Genomic DNA, 21,659 nt, shown 5'->3' with positions numbered 1-21,659 from the left:
TTTTTATTACGGTCTGGTTGAGATATATCAGGTTAACATACCGGCAGAAGCAAAAGCATGACGTTTACTCCGGAGGTGAATGAACTGCTTCCCAAATACGATATAAACTCGTGTAAGGGCCGCACCCGTGTAAGCGCTGCACCCGTATAAGGGCCGCACCCCCATTTTGACAGCCCAAAATCTGAAAAAAAAAAAGATTTCAACCGAGAAGCAATCACGTGCAGTACCCCTATGCAGCACTCGCGCATCGGCGAATTTTCGCTCTCTGTGTACTTTCGCATACCACTACTAGATGGCAAGAGCTGTTCGTTGACCTCTGATGCAATGGTACATCCGGGGATCCTGGGTATGCACTACTCAAGGTTGCCCCGGCACCATTTTGCCGAAGAGGTTCGGTCCTATGTAGGGGCCGCACCTCACCAAAATTGTCAAAAGAAGTGCCGCCATGACACGAGTCTATACGGTATATCCTGCAGACGCTGCACAGACGTTATACCTATATAACATGTCCTTTGCAGTTTTGATGCTCAGTGTAAAAGTGTATTGTTATATGAAGCGCATAATGGCTGCAGCCATGCGGCCACTGCGGCTTCAGAGAGGGTGGCGATATAGTTCCCGCATCGGGTCCCAGGTAGTTTCTGCTGAATCAGCATTTCCTCTATGATTTTACTATGCGCCGTTGCCTCGTGTTAGGCTTACTCACATGCCACGTAATAAAATTTGGTTAGCCTCCATGTTAACGTCACATTTCGCGTCATTTTCCCTCACCATCTCAGACTATGTCACTGTCTTCAAACTACGTACACCTACCTGTATTCCTTCTGGGAGCAGTATAGCTCACTATTGGCAGGGGCACGCCGTAGTCTGTCTATGCAAGCTTCCGCCCATGGCAGCACAGCCACAGATGTGTTCGGTCGATATACTCAAAAACGCAGCCTCAATCCTGGCCATCGAGGCCGCGTTTCACTAGAGACCATGTGCAACAAGCATTTTGCTTCCAACAATTGAGTTTGCTATCGGTCTAAAGAGACTGTGAAACGGCCCCTATGGCGGGCAACAACAGCAAAAAATGCAGCTCATTGTCACGACTCGCAACTGAGAACAATATCCATTCGTGTTTTCGCGTGTTTCATGGACGCCCTCTCACGTAAATTCATTTTTCATGAGACTAAACCCCTACTGCGCGCTACAGCCATACTCATAGTTCAGCACGCCTCATCCCCAGCACGCGCTACGTCGCGATATGTTAGATCCTCTTAGTGCGCATAGGTACCAAATGTCCAGGTGCCGTAATTTTAATTTCCTGGCTCTCTGGGTTTCTTCCTCAATTATTGTGTACTGTATCACAAACAACGCACATCACTTTTGAAATATCATTTTAGCTATTGTCGACGCATTAATTCTGGAACGGATAGATGTGGCCTACACCTCTGTGTGAACCAAAACCAGGGCACGTGCCAATTGGTGGCACCGTGCGCAGGGCAGGAAACGTATTCTTTTTCGCTCTTTTCTTGTGCCGTGCGCCATAACCTTTGACAGTCACATGTTCAATGAAAAACGCCAGCAGCAGTTCAGAGCTGTTAGCTACCTTTTATGTGCAAATTGCTTCCAGGCCAGCTGCGGATAAGTGGATATTTGATACCTTTCCCTTTTCATGCAAACACCAGGTATTTTCTGACGTTATTAGCCATCACAAGTAAATGACTATTTCTACGGTCTGCGGCAACTTGAAATTCGCTTTCGGCGTTACAATTATGCTACAGCTGACCTGAAATTTAACCCGAACACGCCAGACATCATTGGTAACTAGCAAAGGCACAGCATTACAGCCTACCTGTATAGTAATAAAAGTATATATAACGAAGAAACTGATCTTAAATAACCACTTACGAAAATGGCATTTTCCTTGTCTATTGCGCAACAACAAGAAACACAAGTCAAGGTCCATCAAAAATGCTGGACTTCTCCAACTTTTTAGCGCCCCTTATAAGAACAAGAAGGTTAATTCTTTTTTCTTGTGTGAACACGAAAATAAAAGAAACACACAATACAGCTCATTTCAATTTTCCACTTAACATGGTCTCTAGTTCTGTACGCGATTCAAAGCAGAACTCAGGAAAACAAGGCACAAGCGGAGAAAGAAAACAGGAAGGCCTCGCGTAGAGGCTGCTTTCTCTACTTATACTCGGAGGCCCGCGGCTGCATTCTCGACATTTAGTGCACCTTCTTTTGCTCAGTTCTTTCCTGAGTGAACGCTTGCCCATTGGACCACTAAGCTACTTTTTACTCAAGTGTTATCTGCATTATTAGGCCTCATGCATGACGATGTTGCGCTCCTATTCCTCTTATTCGTATTGCTCCGTATGCTTTGTTCTTTCATGCATACTTTTATGTTCATTTTTATGCTATACAAAGAAAGGTGCTTTCTTTATTACGCTGAGCGACTAAGTGATTACGGCTATGAAACTGCTCGAATAACAACTCGCCATGAGTTCACTACATCACTGCAGCGAATGCTAGGGCTTAGATTTGTTTGAATTATGAGTATAATTTTGTGTTTCAGTACTTACTGCACATGAGCAGAGCCTCGATCCTACAAATTACTTCCTGATTATACTAGACTCCGTAAAGGTATGATACCTCTAAATGAAACTGAAAAGCGGCTTCTGACTTTCTGTTACCACGACCATTACTCAGATTCTTATCGTCAAAAGCTGGCCCAAAGTGTATTTATTCAGTTTGTACGTCAGAGTACGCTGAAGAAGGTTTTTCACGTGACCTAGATTAAGACAATTGGAGTTAAGGAAGGAAGCAAGAACGCTTATGTAACGGACATAGGGAAAAAAATGACGCTTAGAAAGTGTGCATCCATATTGTGCAACATTATGTTTGGAATGGCTGCACCCTTTTCAGGCACATTGCTTGGAGCGGATACGTAGCCCTGCCTGAGTATGGCTTGAATGATATAAAGGGAGATTAAAAAAGAAAGAAGTATAGCTATATTAGTAAATTGCCCTTTTACGACACCTCAAGAAAGCGCCGCTCTTACTCTGAGAGGAGGCTTGTACACCAGAAAAGACGCAATAAAAAGAAAACATGGGGCAAAGTCGCCTTGAAGTTCTGAAGCTCCCGCACCTCCTCACCGTTACGTCAAAGGTTTTGATAATGTCTACTAGGGCCTAGCTATTTTTTATTGGTATTCATGTATGACAGTGTGTATTAAAACAGCAATAGACAGAACTTTGCAAGTTTCAAAAAGTTGTAGCAGCCATAACGCCCCAAACACGATAAATAATTTGCAATCCGTTACGTCACACTGACGCGCAGACGCGCTAAAATTTCGGCGCGAAAATTTTAAATATAGAACTTTTTCTTTCGTTTTCTCTTCTAGTAGTACCGCAAAATGAACGAAAATGGCATTTTTGGAAGAATAATAAGATAATGTAGTGTTTCTCTTTAGTGTCCCTTCAGTGTCTGATATTTCTGGTGAAACCAACCTCAATAGCTCGAACATAATTTGCATGAAGTACGAGCGGCTACTGTCTACACAGGCCGCTCATTTTTGTGTAGTTTCAAGCGTCTCTTTGCTTGTACTGCGTCATCTCCAAGTGTACACTGTCATTGCTTCAACTATCGTTCCAGTCAACTCGCCTCGGTCTTGCATTCTCCTTCTTTAAAGTATACCTTGGATACATGAAATTATGTCACTCACCTAGCTGACACGTTATCGCGACTACTGAATAACATTATGTGGTGGTAGCGATAATAGTGGCCCTTCCGACGACGGTGTTGCCACAGGACAGGCGTGTCTGAGAAGCTGGTCCGGTGACTGCTCCTCCTGAGCGTCTTTTTCCGTATCACAAAGATGTGTCACCGTGAATCCATCAATTCGGTCTCCCATCGACGGAGGCATGCCAGATACCTCCTTGCGCACAACCCGCGGTCCTTCCGGGAAAACTAACTGTTGTGCGCATCCGCGAGGAAACCGTCTTCTTTTCACGCAAAGGAAGCGCAGGCAGGGTTCCGATCACCCTCTCCGTTACACTCAGTGCAACACAAGAAAATGCTGGCGTGCAGACCGATCCTATTTTTACTCTGTACTGCAGTGTGGCATTAAAGGAGCTCAAACCTGTAACGTCCGAGCAAACAGCTAACAAAGTTGGGACAATTTGAACTGCAAGTTCCACATCAGGTTAAGTGTAACGCGAAGTAGCCTGCTGCCGAACAGACGGGTGAGTTTCACTTCCTGACTTTGTACGTTCAACGCCACCCAGTAGGGTGCCTTAAAGGTAGTATCTTCGTGGATAACAAATTCGCAGTCAGATGTTTTGTGACTCCAACAGCTATAATGTGACGTGGCATTCGTCAACTTGACATTTACTCTTCCGTAAACATCATATTGATTCTTACTACTATAAGATCACTTTTTTGCTGCGTATAACTCGCATGTTTGTATTTTATCCGTCATTCACATATTTGTTTAACGAAAGAATCTCAAATTGAGTTTACACTTGTTTGTGTAATGTGAGCGTCCACATATTCATAGAATTCGCTATCGCAACGTGAAATTTGTAACCACGTTACGTCAAATTTCCAACAAGCATCAACAACAAAAAAAGGCTTTTGTATAGTCTTCTGATCAGAGTTTATGTTTCTCTCTCTCTCTCTCTCTCTCTATTAGCTTGTAAATTACGTTTGGCGACTCGTGGATGCCTCCAGAGCAGTTTGTACTGCAAAGGTGATCCTCAGAATTTGTACTCCTAAATGAATGCACCCGCGAGATTTTCCGGAGTGTTCAACTCTTTTTGTAGGACCTTGTTTTCCTACTGACAGCTTGTGACACGTTAATATCATGTTGCCATAATATTACAGACTACGTGAAAATACAATTTCACTCACTAAGGCTTCCTGCCTTTTGATTTTCCGGTTAGTATTTCACGACATCACTACAGTCGACAAGTACAAATTTCTAAGGCATCAGTGGACTCACTTGAGAAGTATTGAGCAACTACCTGCGTTATGAGTGTGTTCTAATAATATTCTTCAAGAACAAATAAAATCTACGCAATGTTATATTTGTAAAGCGTGCTTTGCCACTATTGTACCATTCTAACGGCAAAGCCTACTTTTGCTGTGAGGACAAACAACCACGCGCGGGAAAGGATGCAAAAGGGTGCGCAACTATAGGAAGAAAATAAAAACAAGCAGGAAAGATCACCTGTTGTATTCTGGCCTTACATTTCGCACTCCCGTACTGTCTGTTCATTATTTTTTTTCGAATGATTTCGTGCCTTTTTGCACTAAAAGGAACTATGCGCAAGCTAGCCCACCAACAAGTAGTAGTACGAGAAATGGTAGTTGAGCAGTCTTTGTTAAAGGTTTTCTTTACTACAAGAGGTGTCTTAATAAACGGGGCTTTCAACGACACCAAGAATTATAAAGAAGGACAGGACCGCTGCTGGTCCCGTCGTTGTGTGTCATTCTTCCTGCTTTCCTTTCGTTGGGGCCCTGAACATTTCGTTCACTATAAACCAATTAGACTGTTCGTATTATATCGTACGCTACAAAGCATTATTTGTGATTCAAGAAAGCTACTGAGACGTGCCGCTGCATTTCCTTTATTGTTCCATCTCAGCGGTCACTACATAAAACAGAATTCTCGTGACGAAAGCCTATCCGCTGCTGATTATCAGCTTTAAGCGTTCAAAATTGTCCACGCGGATTTTTCTGAGCTAGCTGGCTTGCCACTTAAACAGAAGGTTACGGAAAAAAACAAGTTGTTTTGCCTTAACCTAATCTAGGCGTAGCGTGTTGCGTAATTCATTCTAATTTTTTTTCTACATAGCCTCAATTGGCCCACTTTTTATAACGTATAATACACATTACTGAGGTGCCCCGCCTTTTTGGAACAAAAGTTTTTTTGCAGCCTTGCTCACAATTACAACATCCTCTTACGTTTGCAATCCTAGATTTTACTTTATAGCTTATCACAAGTGGTTCGCAGGAGCAGCTGATAATTTCTGTCTAGCTCGCAAACACAAGTACTTCGTCTCTCGTGGTGGCTAAACAGCTCAAACGAAACACTTACACAGGGTGAAAGGGGCAGGACGAGGTGACGTCATTTTTGCCACTTTTCAATAGTCAGTACTACAAAATGGCTTAGCTAGATCATATAAAAAAAACTTCACATGTGATGATCGGATAATATCTTAAGGTCAACGAGTGGACACCTTAGTAATTAATGCGTATTGGTGCAAATTAAAGTTGGTATTTGCATTTCCCTGATCACCTAAGCGTGTGAACTTGGAGTGGTTTATCAACGCTTGTTGGGTCTTGTGGCTACAGCGCGTTTACTAGCAAATTACGCAACAATGCAAATTCTTTTTGCTGCCGTTTTATTCCCGACTCGAAGTTACTTTTGCCTTGATTCGTAATCGAAGACACTTTCTGGAAATGGACACACAATATTTTTAAGGGTTCAACACTAGAATTACTTTATTTTTTTGCGAAGAAACAAAGTGGTGTGACATGCGAAAGAGTTTCACAATGAGGCATATATTGCTCGCATGCCTCCACGAGTGCTCGGAATATGCGAAAGTTCAAGCCAAAAATAAAGACCGCTGTATTCACAGAACAATGGACTGTCTCAGTTACAGCCCCTATACTAAAGCTGACGGAAGTGAATTCTCGAGTATGTCAGTTGCAGCTCGACAAATTAATACGTATGTGCAAGAGAAACAAAGAGGCTACGACAAGTTCAGACTGCAGTTGGTAACCGTAAAAGCCTCCCTCGTGGCATGCTATGATTGTCAGCACACGTATTCAACGTGTAGGCATCTCCGTTACATTTAACACGCAGTTAAACGTTATTTTGACATGATTGCGCGGTCGCTTAACTACTTGCGGCTCATTTAGCAGTTTTGCTATGAGAACGCGATTGACAGTCTCACCTATCGCACACGCACACATCCGCTGCAATTCTAGCATGGCACACGTGACCCTGGCGTTCCTATACCCGCGTTTAGCGAGCAGCCACATGGCTGGCAGTTCTTTCGGGAGGAGTCGGCGGCGCTCTCGCGCGCATCGTGCTCCTCCCGACGCTGGCCGACCATGCGTTCCGACATCTGCTGCGGTGGGCTCCCCGCGAAATCTCACACAACGTCGTCGGCACGCGTTGGCATCGGGCCCCTTCAGCGTCAAGGGTGACGGCCGTCAGCACCCTTGAGGCGGAAGCGTCCCACGGGGGCGGCGCGTGGCGGCGTGCGTGCGTATGGCGCGTGGCCGGCGTGACACGCGGTCCACTCACCGGCAGTTGGGCTTGTGCGCCCGAAAGCGGCCGAGGTGACGATTGCGGGCCGCTCGTCGGCGGCCTGGTCGCCGAAGAGGGGAGCGCAGGGCGCCGTCTCGGCCTCGCTGGGGCTGAGGGGCTCGCGGTACGGCCAGCGTCCCGACGAGGCCGGCCCCGCGGGGTGCTTGGTGGCCGCCTTCTTGACGAGGTAGCAGCGCGGCATGGTGCCGGCCCCGGGGCGGCGCGCGGCCTGGCTCAGCTGCGGGTCCTGTGCATGCCGCGGGCCGAGCAGCGTCCGCCAGCGCTGCCGCTCCGCTCGCGTCTGGGGGGGTTGCCGTGGGCCTCCGTCGGAGTGTGTGGAAAACGGGGAAAAAAACGACCAAACAAACGGTGCGCTCGGTTTTGTCAAACTGGAAAACCTGAGTTTACACCTCGGGCTTTGTTTTATAGCGGGCCCTCGCCGCCACCTCCTCCGCCGGCCAACCTCCTCTCCACTAACGTCGGGCGGGCGCATGCGCAGAGCACCCTTCGGCCTTCCCCAGGCCTTTCCTTCCCGCGCGAGGCGCCGCCCTCTCCCGACAACATCCCTATGGGGGAGGAGGCCTTCTCGGGAGAAGATGGAAGTGGACGGCCACCCTTCCCGCGCGCAGTGTCCGCGCGGCTGTCTTCGCGGTGGCGAGAGGGTGCCACTGCCGCGCTCACCGCGGCACAGTTGCGCTGCCGGCAACCGCGTCAGCGCCGCCGTGTTTCTTTTTGCTTGAACCAAAACATCGGCCTCTGTACTCCACCGATTCATCTTAGCCCAGCAAGAAGAAGCCTACATGTGGCCGAGTGATGTAGGCAGTTACCGGGGAAGAAAGCTAGAATGGTCGTGGAATAGGGCTCTTCATGACGAGCAAGCAGGCCGTAAAATAAACGAAAGTTATCAGATAATACGAAAAAGCCCCTGACATACGTCAGCGGACGCTAGTGTACACAGGGCCGTTAACGCCTACTTGAGGCCCACTTATTGTGCTATGTGTTCTCTGTAGAGCTGAATGGGAGTTAACATAAGCTCATAGGTTAGCACAAGCTTGACACAATGCGACTTTTCACATTTGCCTTTCTAGTTATCGGAATAATGGTACTGATTTCGATAGGTTAGAAGAAGCTTGACACAATGCGACTTTTCACACTTGCATTTGTAGTTATCGGAATAATGGTGCAGTTTTCAAATATCCTTGAGGCGAAATGTCGCAAATGAGCCGAAAAAGACATCATGTTGTAGCGTTTGCCAAATAACAACGGGGTAGCTGCAGGTGAATAGATTGATCACATGTCAGCTGGAGATGCGTTTCGCGGCGCTCGTAGTTGGGCGCTCGTAGTTGGGCGCTCGTAGAGTTGTCAGTTGCTCGGTTGCGGGCCACGGGGATCAAAACGTCTTGCGATGGTGCTGCCGCACCGTTCATGGCAGCTGTTTGCATTGTTAAATCGCACCGTGTGGAATACGTATTCAGAGCAATGAACACTGTTTGGATAGGTGAATTATAGAAAGCTAGCGCAAGCACACGGCCCCCGAAAAGCACGGATCCTATAGAACTGGCTCCGTTTCTCCCGTCTTCCTCCTGTGGGTGTTTCTTCTAACTGTCCTCTATGACTAAAAAGCGGCAGCATGAAAATTTGCAACAATGTGCAATGTTGCACATTGTTAGATCGCGATTCCCTATCATGATATAAGCAGCGGGAGGACGAGAGAGCACAGGGTGTATCTATCTGTTTTATTTGCCGTTCGCTCACTGTTCTTTCATTTAAAAATCAATGACATAAAATTTTCTACTGCGCTTATTTTTTTTACATGTGTTGCTTATAAGATGGCTGATTGTAAGTGACAACGTGTAGTCATCTAAAAATTTGTCACTTATGCTTTATTTAATAACTTGCTGACAGATGTAACATATTATCCGGTGAATGCTTACACATAAAAGAAGATTATCCACTGTGGTGATTTAAGCAAGTGAAAATGCGTAGCCTGGGGATCAGAGGACAAGATGCAGTGAAGGTGACATTCTTCTTTAAAATCAGATAAGTAGCATCATAACAGGTGCTCCCATGTCCCATAGGCGCCGCTGTTACGTCACGTGGACTGCCTTACCACTCGGCGGAAATCTCTTCGTAATATATATATATATATAAGGAAACAGTAATGCGGACTTTCCTCTTGGCGGAGAAAGTTCTTCATATCATTGCTATCGTTATGATCAAGCTCACAGCTTTAGTGCGAGAAGTTCCTTTTTTTTATTGAAAGGAAAATAAAAGAAAGAGACGTAGTCACCTTATAATGGTGACGGCTACTCCTTTTCTCATAGCAGAAACAACGATACAAAAAAAATAATTTGGAAAATGAAAAAAAGAAAGAAAAATCACTTCATAGGGTGAGAAAGCCACAGCAGAGTCATATACGCCTATGAACATCACAGTGTAAAAATCAAATGCAAGTTGCACCACAATGAGTTGATAAACAGTCACAAGCACACACAAACGGCCATGATGTAGAGTTCGATGAGCGTATGAACAGATGAGGAATTACTGTGTTAAAATAATTCACGCACAACAAAAAATGTATAACACGTAATGTACAAGCCCTAATAATCACGCACAACAACGAAAAATGTATAACACGTAATGTACAAGCATTAATAATTACAAATAATAGAAGAATGTTTTAGTGACATCGTGTGATTATTCAATGCAATACCTAGTATTTGTTGAGGATGCCTGTGTCTTCATAAAAATGTTCAATTGTGTTCAATGCTTTTCGCTGTGCTATTTTCGATGGCCATGGGCCCAGCAATTTTGCGAGTGAGAAAGGCCGGTGAGGATCGATGGAGTGTAGCTCTTGTTCTAGCTGCTTTCTTTGTATCTCGTATCTCGTATATGGGGCATTCGAGGAGTAGATGGCGAACATCGTCATCATCGTGGCCACAGGGGCAAGCCGGGGAATGAGCCCGTTTGATGCGATGCAGGAAATGTTTGGTGTATGCTGTCCCAAGGCGCAGTCGGTGAATAAGTGTCTCGGTCCTTTTAGAGAGTTGTACATCCAGCTGGTATTCGAGGTGAGGGTCTACTTCGTAAAGTATTGATTCCTTAGTGTTTTCGTTAAACCATGTTGAGATACACAAGTCTTTCTATAGTACTCTCAATATCCGTTTTGTGTCCATTGGCGATAAAGGGATGAGTTCAATTTCTGCACCTTTATGGGCTGATTTTGCCAATGAGTAAGCTAGTTCGTTGCCTGCTATACCAGCATGGCCCGGAACCCTCTGTAATATCGCTTCATATTTCCTTTCATTAGCCTGAGTTAAACTCTTCAGTATTGCGTATGTTATTAGTGCGTGTGGTTGGCTGTCATCAATATTGTCAAGACATGCTAAAGCCGATAAAGAGTCCGTGCCAATTACCCACTTTGTTGGTGTCTCATATCTTTTGACAAAATGAGTGGCTTGGAAAATTGTCACTAATTGCGCTATTGATGGTGACGACGTGTGTCCTAGTCGACAAGCGCACTCTACCCCTAAGGATGGTATAACATAAGCTGCAGACGCACTTTCTTTGACTATAGAACCGTCCGTGTAGACGTGAATAGATTCCTGGTACTTGTCAAATAGGTGATGTAACGCTAATTGTTTTGCTGCTAATGTGGAAACGTCGCTTTTATTTTGAAGGCCTTCGATTGACGTTTCTATTTTCGGCCCTTGCAGAAGCCATGGTGGGTAGCAGAGGTCGGAGTGCCAAAAAAGTGATCGTGGGAGTCGTGATTTGTGCTCTCGGAACAAGGCGTGTATCTGCGCACCTGGACGGTTCTGTATCAGAGAGAGAAAGGGGTGTGCGGAATCCTGAGTAGAAATTCTGAAGAGATGTCGGCATGTTTCCAGACTCCGAATAACCGTGAAATGCGGTTCCCGCGCTTCTGCAATAGTGAGGTGACTGGACGTAGCTTGCGGGACTCCTAGACACACTCGTAAACTCCGAGCTTGTAATAGCTGCAGCCGATGGAGGGACGTCCATATTGTGCTGAGTGCTGAGTGGACGTGAAGCAGGGATGTAGTTGTTCCACCCCACTTTGTGCCTGCGATTCTGCGGAGAACATTTATAACACAACTAATTTGGTCCTCCAGGACGGTCAAATGATGAGTCCATCGAAGCTGGTGGTCTAAAATCACGCCGAGAAAACGCTGTTTCCGAACCAGCTCGATCACATGGCCATCTGTTGAAAGACCAAATTTCTAACCTTTTTTCTTGTGAAAGGCAGAAGCGCTGATTTGGCATAAGATATCTTCATGCCCCGTCCTCTTAAATAATCACCGACTGCGTTCAAAGCTTCCTGCAACCGATGCTTGACAACTTCTAGAGACTTGTTCGATGTCCATATGCAAATGTCATCAGCATACATAGATATGTTTATGTCTGCTGGAAGTACTGCTGATAAACCTGCTATTGCTGCATTGAAGAGAAGTGGACTTAATACACTCCCTTGCGGAACTCCTTTATTTATGGTGTATTCGTCGCTTTGGCCGTCATTTCTATTTATATATATCTTGATGTCTCTCAGGAAGTTAGCGATCCATTTGAGTACTCGGCCATGCACTCCGAGAATTGCGAGTCCAAGTAGAACGTGAAGGTGACGAACCGAGTCAAAGCCCTTCTTAATATCAATAAACACAGCAACAGCAATGTTTCCACAGCTAATCTCATGGTCAACAAACGTTACCAAGTCAAAGATGCAGTCCATTGTACATCTGCGTTGTCTGAAGCCAGCAATTTGATCTGGTAGGCAACTGCTGGATTCTATCCACCATTGCAGTCTAATGTCGATCACCTTTTCCATCACCTTTGAAACACAGCTCGTTAAAATAACAGGACGGAATGAGTCAAGAGACAGTGGCGTTTTGCCAGGTTTTAGCAATGGGACTACGTTAGCGATCCTCCAACTCATAGGAACATGTGCTTCCTCCCACATCTTGTTGAAGACGTGTAGGAGAGTGGACGTGCCTGTTGGGCCAAGGTTTTTCAAGGTGCAATAAGAGATGTTGTCAGGACCAGTCGCTGTTCTTTGGCGTGTCTTCGAGAGAGCGTGCTGCAGTTCCTTTAGAGAGAACAGAGTATCCAACTGGGTATGAAGTAAATTGCAAGCATTTTCACTCTGTTGCTGCAACGAAAAGATAGACTGATCTTGAATTGATACAGGACTTGCGAAATTTACCAGGGTTGCGCAGACCTTGTTTGCAATTTCGCGTTCAGATACGCCAAGAGCTGTAGCAAGGCTTTTGAAGGGTCTACATTGTGATACTGTATGGCCAAGGGCGTTTATTAATCTCCAAATTTTCGGCAAGGGAGTGAAGGGGGTAAGTAACGTCCAGAATTTAATAGGTTTGAAATGGGAATCTGGGGATAGGTGAATCCTGGGTCACACCCAAATAATAAGAAAGGAAGACGCTATCTGTGAAAAGCGAGTCATATTGATTCAACTGAAGTACTATAGCTCCAAACAGACGACACAAGAAGAAGTGACACGGACGAGCGCTTACTGACAACTGTTGTTACACTCTAAAAACTAGGAAGGGTATCGCAGGAGTGAAGCTGCCGGTTCACTCTTCAAAGCGTCGTTTTACTCTCGCAAAATGTCGAGGAGAGTGAAATGCATTGTTCACTCTGTCAGCAAGGAGAGAGTGAAATGTGCTTTTCACTCTCCCCTTCACAGAGAGAGAGTGAAAAGACTCTTGCGACAATAGAAAAGAGAGACTCTTGCGGCAATAGAAAACAAAACGTAGCGTAATCTTCTGTTTCAACTGTAGGTGGCTGGCCCCGAACATGGCAATGTATCATTCATGCACGCTGAGCAAAGAACACATCGTTTTGCTTCTAAGAGAACAGGCCGCCTCAGTTCAAAGGAACGCGTAGCGAGCGCTCTACTTTTTCACTCGGAGTGGCTCCACCGCGCGCGCGCGCGCTCAAGATCGCGGAACAACACAGCACCGGAGAAAGGTGAACCGTCCAGCGAGCAAAGGCCAGCCGAGGGAGATCGTGTTTCAGCCATCTCGCGTCGCCACGAAAACACGACAGTCGTTCGTCATGCCTTGGATATAACAACAAATCCTCCACGGTAAGTGAATTCTAACTTAGGTGCACATTTTCCGTATATGTCATGCTATCGCCAGGAAGTCGTCGCTGCGCTTAGCAGACGCGATTGACAAAGGACTAGGCGTACGCGCTGTCTCTCGATGTCAATCGAAAAAGCCAGTCGTCGCGATAACTGCATGTGATTTTATCACTTTGCCGTTGTCCGTAAGAGCTTTAAAAATCGCAAACGCTGCCAGAACTATGGTATGTTCAATAAGACGCCAGGCGAGAGGACGCTTAAGATGGTTAGTTCACCAGCCCGTGATTCCGAGCCTATGCGGAGGGTGATTAGCGTGCGTTTTGTGTGTTTGAATTTATTCAGTTTGGCAGTCTACTGTGTACGGAACGCTGTTGAACTAAGGAATCACATAACAGAAGGCGTCATTTTGCTGGCAGCATGCTTTTTTTTTAATAAATAAACCGCGCGCTTGACGGTGTCTCGCGCAGGGGGAATCTGCGACCACTGAAGTTACGTGCAGCACCAGTGCTAGTTAGAAACTTTGCCGCAGGCATTCAGCTGCATGCTGCAAGAGGTCAGTTGGGCGCGTTATCTTGAACTTACTGAAAACGCATGAGGAAGCCATGTTTTATGCTGAAAAAAGTATAAACCCCATATAAGCGATCTTGCGCGCGGCAGCTACAAGCGACGCGACGGAGATGGCTGTCGCGTTCGCTCGTCGCCTACAAGTCGTACTCCGTGCGAGCGACGATTTTGAGCGACGCCTCCCCGGTGTTGCCGGCATGAGGGCTGCAGTCACGCGTGACGCGTGCTTTAGTAATTTACGTTGATGGATTTTACTATAAAAAGTAGCATAAAATATTTCCGGAGGTCTTGCAGTACGTCCTTATCCTTGCACGTATAAAAATTGAATCATTTGCTCGTTCCGCGCGACAATCGGTAGTGTTTGAGCGATGTATGTACATCCAGTTCCGGCTTCGCGCTATTGGCTAGTCGCTCATAGCACTTCTGGGCGACGAGCGACGATTTCTAGATTTCCAGAACCGAGCCATCTGTTCAAGCGACGGCCCGTTTTGTCGCTCGAAGCCGTCGCTCGTCGCCGTCGCACACTAAATCGCTCTCACAGTGTTTATCCCTAAGACTGAACTGTTTTTGCTCATGTTGAAACGGTGTGATTATAGGTCTGGTTTTGTCTCCTGTTGCGGTTTTCGTGCACGGTGCGAAACTGAAAGGATGCTTATGTCTACGAACTCGGTGAATTGTCGAGCAGCTAGTTACGCATCGGCATCGAATATAACGGCTGCTGTGTGGAATTACAATTGCAGGGGCGCTTTGCATACGCTTATTGTTTTGGACATGCCTGTGCATTTGCTAATATGAGTTGGCGTGTCAGAGTTATGTCATATGAACAGCTAAATCAACCTTCCTCTGGGGGTTACAAGCGTAATGTGTGCATTTTGCTATAGCATAGCAGATCAAGATGTGTTTATCGCTTGAATATTTTTAGTAGAGAAATAAAATATCAAAATAAAATGTTGCTTTAATTCCGTGTTACCAGTCTGTCGTACACAGAACAATAGGTTGGTGTAATAAACTAATAACTGCGGTTTAACTGCAACTTTTACATGCCTACAAGAATCTAAAATGCTAGATTTCAAACTGCAGCAGTAGTCGGGTCTGTCAAAAATGAACTCCACTGCGCACCTCATGCATGAAAATAGGTTCATGCCTTTTAGTAAGCTTAGATGCAGGCCGCAGTGAACTTGTTAGTATTGAAATGTGGGTAAGCTTGCCATAACAAGCCTTGTTGCCCTTTTTTATAGGCACATCCATATATCCATTGAGCTGAAGGACAATATTTTCATCCCTACTGAGCATCATGTTTGCAGCTATAATCCTGAAATTATGGCTTCAGCAGTGGCACAACCAGGGATGGTGCGGGGGGGGGGGGCACACTGGGCACGTGCTTAGGATGTGTCACAAGTGGTGTTTGCGATACACCGGACTCATGACAGACCTATGACGTCTGAAAATGACCAATATTCTATTCATTAGCAGGAGTATTCTAACATTCATGAAAAACAAGGATGAACTGTGGTTTATTTGTTTTTTTGCTTAAATCTAAAAATTGAAGTTAGTTTGGCAGTTGACTGTTGCAGTCATTTGGATGTTTTGCATGCATTTCACTAGGAAGACTAAGAGCTAAGACTTTTTTATTGCCATGGCGTTGACTGTCTTGATGTTGTTTTGCACCATGCCCTTGTGTTGACTTTTGCATACGATATTTTTCAGGCACCCGCTTTATATAACGCAAGAAGGCAGCTGCAAGGACACGAGGATGTGAAAGAGCCAGTGCAGCGCGACTTCACGTAGTGCAGAGGAGCCAATGCCAAAAAATCAAAATACATTGGCATGTTATTTGGACAAGAAAACTAGTATGTGGGTATATTGGGCGTACCATTTGACCAAATGTCAACAAAATCAAGATACGGTATGTTACACGAAGATGAAAATTCTCACGTGCTCCAGGCAGTCATCTTAACATGGTATATTTATGTAATGTCTCTGATTGGAAAGTCAAATCAAGTATGCTCTCTGGAGACAAACACATAGCAGCAAGTGTCATTGAAAAGTTAAAAATGTGTTTTAAGAAAGCTGATTAGTTCTGAGAAATGACTGCTTTTTGTCTTGCCTCTCAACAGATATATCCATGTGATAAAAAAATAGTGGTACAATGAAATTGCATATTTGCTTAGCGACATGATACATACTTGCAATGAGCACGGTGCCTGTGTTTACTATAAAAAGCAACAGCCCATGCTTGGTTAGGTTAGGCCCACTACAACATGCAGGCATGGGTGATTGGCGCTTTTTTTATTTCTGTGTCGTGAGGTTTATTGACGTGCGTATAGGTGCAATGGCACGCAGTATGGCTAGTACAAAAAAGGGGGGGGGGGCAGATATATGTAGCTCACTGTACACGACACAGGGCAAAGGAAATCCGTGTTCAGCAACTATGTTAAATGCCATGTACGTCAATTTTACAACGCTACTCGTTCGAAGCGCGCACAGGTGCATATTGAAGAAAAGTTTCCAGGGTAGATAATTTAGTTCGTAATTCACACTAATTTTGCTCTAACCACGAGACATAATAATTTGAATATACTGCACGGAAAAACCTAGAGCGAATTAAATTGTGTGTCAGCTTCGTGTGTATACATATAGTCTTTCCTATGCATTAGGTTTTTTGCATAATGCATTAACAGTTGAGAGCCTATCTTATGATGTGTACTCTGTTTACATTACAGTTGTTTATTAGTTTACTCGTTTGTTTTGCGACTGATGAAATGCCGGCATATATATATTTTCAACATTTGACATAACCCTGTATGTTTTGCAGGGACAACCCAGGACGTGCATTTCTCAGCACCCAGTCAACTGCCAAAAGTGACTCAAACACAGGCCACCAGTAAGTGGACATCAGTTGCAATTTCACATTATGCAGTTGGCGGCTGCCTTGTACAGAGGCTTTTTTTTAATGAAATGGTGATGTCGTTCTAATGTACATTTTGACCACAAAGGTGCGATCATGTCTCACAGAGGCATATATGGTTGCTATTCTCTGCGAGGGACGTGTTCTCGTGTTCGTGAAGCATTTGTGTTTGGCAGTATTGTCGCCCAATGAGTCGGATATAAACACTAACTCGCCACTGCCGGCAAGTAGTTGCGAGAAACGCATTATGACACTGTAAAGTTATTTCATTAATTCGAAGGAAAGTTTTGCAGCAGGAAAAAAGGTTGCTATTCCAGGTAAACATGTCTTTTTCTCACAAGTTATTTAGCCAAACTGTGGATGCATGAAATTCGTGACTTATGAATAGATTTTAATTTATTCTTTAGTAATGCTTCTAAAAGAGACTAGAAATAGCATGTGACTACCTCTGCAATCAGCAGACCATACATTTACAGTCATAAGTGGCAGTTCCATGCAGTCTCGCACTTTATATTACCTTTCCTTTCAGCAACATTGGAACTGGTGGCTGCGTTTTCAGAAGGAGAAGTGCACTTGACACTGTATATGTATGTGTGAATTTGGTTTTCTTTGTATGTGTCGGCTCACTGACAAACAGTGCAAAAATCTGTTGTACCATGAGCCTGACGACGCCTTCTGCTGCTAGAAATGCGGCACTTCGTATTTTATGGTACTACATGACATTTAAATCAAAGCTACCACATAAAATGATCAAGAAAACTAACCGCTGTTATAGCTGTTTTCCTCAAAGAACGCTTGTCCTTTATGGGCTGTGTTAATCTGAGCTCTCCACCGATGTTTCCGTAGTATTATCCCTCAGTGAGTGGGAGATTGGGGGCAATTAATCGTGTTAGTGTTTAAGTGGTGTCCTAATTATGTGCATTTGTTCCAACAAAGTTGTCTAGATTACTTTATTGTGTAGTGTAAAGCTTATGAAACCATCAGCAACTACTGAGTTGCTAACACGCATATGGATTTGTCCCTATACAGGTGAAACTCGGCTGTACCACTGCAGTGCTGCGGAAATTGCCTTCACCAGCGGCTTTGCAACAGCTGTTTCGCAGCATGTCGGTATGTGTTAATTTATAATTATGTTGGGATGGGCTAGTATTATGGACCACTGCTACTCTGTATTGTGACAGATCCATATGATAAGGGATGTAATAGGCGCAGCGAAAACCTTTGAATTTTTTACTATGGTACATAAACAGGCTCTCCTTTTCGTCACTGGAGCAGGAGAGAAGGGCATGCAGGCACTCCTGAATGTACATATATTTCAAAACATGACACGCACACACACACACACACACACAATTAAACTAAAGGCAGGGACGTTCCATCTTTCATCTTGAATTGAATTGTGCAGCGCAAAAATACAACACAGACCACAGAGAAGCACACATGTTAACAGGTTTGATACACACGTTAGTTCAACAGATTTGATACTTCAAGTGTGCTATTTTACACAAGGGGGAAGGGAAAGGGGAGAAAATCTGAAAAAAAAGTGGAGTGGAAAAAAAGGAATCGTGCCAAAAAGCATGAGAAGCATCACGCAGCCAGGATCACCAGCAGGACAACCTTACGTATAGTTTGTTTCAATCAACTCAGATCACATGCAGCCATTACTGCAATCAAGTTGTTTCCTTATGTCATGAGGGAATGATGTGGGCCCAAAAAACTGTTTAGAGCTGAAGGATTATGTTCCATTCTAGCCTCATTGCCTGCTTTTTTATCATATTGTTATCAGCTGCTTATGTTAGGGACAAAAAGTAAGAGTACGAACTGTTTCCCGATTCGCCATTCCACACAACATGTCTTTGTGACTATATGTACATGCAGATGATCCATAGTTGAAAAATATTTAGTACAGTAGAATCTCATTACAAGATGCACTTGGTTGTAAGAGACATCTGAAAATGGTTTGGTTGGTTTTCCGATGTTTGCCACGTTAACAATACTGTATACAAGAGACACCTTTGTTACTAAGGATGACTTTTTAAGTATTCACTACTTCGAAGGCACACAACCCAGACACATTCACTTTGTGCACCTTGTGTGCTCCGAAGGGCGTAAAGATCACGCAATCCTTACACAAGTCAATCGCGCATGTCTCTTTTAGCATGAACCAGAAAAGGAGGGCAACGAGGACAGTGCAGGGCAGAAAGTGTCGGCAGTTGAAGCTGACGAGCGTCTAAGAGCACCTCAAAGGTACTGCGAGCAACAAGGCTTGCAAAGTGAAGTGTTCGAATTCCAGAAGTTGGGAAGGAAGCTAACACAATCTACAGTCACTAAAAAGCTGTGAATGTCTTCTTTAAAGGGCCTCTAAACCACCGAGGTTGAAATTTAGTTGCGGTGTTGCAGTTCTACACAATAAGGCAATGAACAGGTAGCCACGAGAATTTTTCGAAACGGTGCAGTAATAGTGGAGCTACGTGTGTTTGATTGTCGAAAAGTAGTCCCCACTCATTTTACTCTTTCATCTGGTACACGCCATATGGACAGTGTCGTCTTTTCCTTGCCTAGTACACCTCCAAATGTTACGGGACAGGCCAACACCAACGAGCTCTGTTGCTGCCGCGCTGGCCCGTCGTCCTGCGAGGAGTGGCGCTAATACAACGGAACTGTATGGTGACTCGTGTTGAAGAGCCTCATAGGGAGACCCTTCTGTTGGCGTTTCTGTTCTTTGCCCCCATTGGCTGCCCACAATGGCATCGCGCGCAACGCGACGAGGAAGAAGGAGTGTGTGTATTTGCTTGCAGGCCTTGCCGGCAGTCGTACACTTTCGTTCGACCAATCGACAGCACCGGAAACTGGTGACATCATCAGAGACAGCCTGGCGATGTCAGGACAAACTGGGGGGTGCAGGATAGGTCCAGAGAGGCGCACGGGGTCATTTTCTTCATATTGTGGTGCTCCGGCAGTGCTACGCACTCTGGCATTTGGCTTCGTCGATCGTGACGGCATTCTGATTTCGATACGCGTGTTTACTTGAAATGTTCAAAAAATGTCGAGAAGTGGTTTAGGGGCCCTTTAAGCCACCCTGAGCATTTATTCCTTCAGATATATCAAAACATACTTTAGTGATGATGCATAATAAAGTGATCTAGTCTGGCTCCTCAGTGTCTTAAAATTTTTGGTTCCGAGAGACATGTTTCCCGTGCCTCTTGAATATCTTCTGATGAGGCTTTACTGTAATATACACAAACAATTGTGTAACTCCTCCTGCAAGTATTATTCATTAAGCCCGGTCACTTATGTGCAAAGCTTGTGGTTAAGTCTTGATGTCCGTACTTTTTAGAGCTATGTTTATTAATTCATGCTGTTCTTATTGGTTCTTCGATGCAGGAGACAATGCCTACGAAATTATTGGCCCTGATCATGAGAGCCCTCAAGGGGCAAACAACATCTCTGTTGCAGAAGTGAGCCCGATACCACTTGGAAGTTACCATGACAGATGACACGGCAGCAATAGATACAGAGACTGCCATGTCTACTGCAGCTGCAACAGTGTACGAGGCAAGCAGCAGCGCGTCAGCATCAGCAGCAGTGTCAGAAGGAACCACACCAGGCCTGGTAGAGCAACATGTGTGCTATCACTGACTTTTTTTGTAGTGGATACAACTCATTTGCTCAACATACAAAAGCTTTTCACCACGACTGTGAGCCAGTGCTATTGTGCAGCAAGTGCAAGACTAAGTTAGGTGTCATAACACAGTACAAGCATCACTTTAATATATGCAAATGCAAACATATTACAGTTGTTGCCTCCCCAGCCAGCCCACATAGTGACAACAATGTGGAACACATGGTGGGACACGCCTCTCTCCCATTACAAGATAGTAGAGACTGTCAGTGTTGTTGCTAGATTGACTGGTCTTTGTAGGCAACTAGAAGGACAACACAGGTGTCATAAGATTGTTGTTGATGTTGTTGTTGAAGAGATAAAAAAGAAGTTTGATGCAGCTGAAGTGCCAAATGATATTGAGCAAATCAAAAGCAACCACCTGAGAAAGCAACACTATCGAAATTTGGGTATCTATGTGCCGCCAACTCTGGTAAGAATGGCATAGGACAGAAGTGTGATGAAAATCAGACAGACACTGCTGTTGCATCACTGGCCACAGTGAGCAGCGACTTGTAGGGCAAGAGAGTCAACTGAAACTAACATTATGGCATAGTGTCATGCTCCATGAGACGATTCAACACCTCCTATGTGACTGTCCCCGTTACGCAGTGCGAAGAAAAGTGCTCGTGACCGCTCTCGCAAAACTGGACAATCGCCCCTTTACAGAGGAAAAAGCTCTAGGACATTGGTCCAGACGGGCTTCGGCACTCAAGGCCTTAAGGGCTTTGTTGAAGTTTTTAAGGAACTGCGAATTGTGCGACCGTCTTTGAACGTTGTAGCGCGTAGTTTCGCGTTACTGTGTGAATTTTCTCTTTTTTTTTCCATTTTTTTCCCTCTTCTTCTTTCTCCTTTTATTCCCTTTACCCCTTTCCCCAGCACAGGGTAGCCAGCCGGTACTTACACTGGCTAACCTCCCTGTCTTTCCTCTCCTTTGTCTCCTCCTCTCCTCCCATGTGACCACTTTTCAAGTTATTTTGCAAGATACAGCTCAACCTCCAGAAACGAGACTGCAACTTGTCTGTAAAAAAGCTTTCACAAAAAATTATTCATAACACTATTAACATAGCAGTATCTTTTTTTGTGTCGGTTCGAGGTTCCC

The 21,659-nt window shown here is 44.9% G+C and overlaps 2 protein-coding genes across 4 annotated transcripts in view; one reads left to right on the top strand and one right to left on the bottom strand.

The window, feature by feature from the left end:
• Positions 1–7,511, bottom strand: part of LOC142566404 (transcriptional repressor scratch 1-like) — a 45,762-nt gene extending 38,251 nt beyond the window's left edge. The window contains exon 1 of the mRNA XM_075677399.1: positions 7,307–7,511. Within this exon, the coding sequence (XP_075533514.1) occupies positions 7,307–7,511 (205 nt within the window). The remainder of the gene's footprint in view (positions 1–7,306) is intronic.
• A 5,714-nt stretch (positions 7,512–13,225) lies between these two features.
• LOC142564167 (uncharacterized) lies at positions 13,226–21,034 on the top strand. Of its 3 annotated transcripts, none has more exons than XR_012824511.1 (5): positions 13,226–13,427; positions 15,696–15,842; positions 16,804–16,872; positions 17,926–18,006; positions 20,281–21,034. XR_012824511.1 is itself a non-coding variant. In XM_075675059.1 (5 exons), the coding sequence occupies exons 2-5, from the start codon at positions 15,790–15,792 to the stop codon at positions 20,391–20,393; spliced, it is 312 nt and encodes a 103-aa protein (XP_075531174.1). In that variant the 5' UTR covers positions 13,226–13,427; positions 15,696–15,789; the 3' UTR covers positions 20,394–21,033. The 3 variants fall into 3 exon arrangements, 2 of the variants coding, with proteins under 2 accessions (XP_075531174.1, XP_075531176.1); XM_075675059.1 differs by having other exon boundaries at positions 15,696–15,838; positions 20,281–21,033; XM_075675061.1 differs by lacking the exon at positions 13,226–13,427 and having other exon boundaries at positions 15,560–15,838; positions 20,281–21,033.
• The last annotated feature ends 625 nt before the right edge of the window (positions 21,035–21,659 follow it).

This window comes from Dermacentor variabilis, chromosome 1, assembly GCF_050947875.1.
Source record: "Dermacentor variabilis isolate Ectoservices chromosome 1, ASM5094787v1, whole genome shotgun sequence".
NCBI lineage: Eukaryota > Metazoa > Arthropoda > Arachnida > Ixodida > Ixodidae > Dermacentor > Dermacentor variabilis.
Note: the sequence above shows the minus strand (reverse complement) of the source record. Positions and strands in the feature narration are given on the sequence as shown.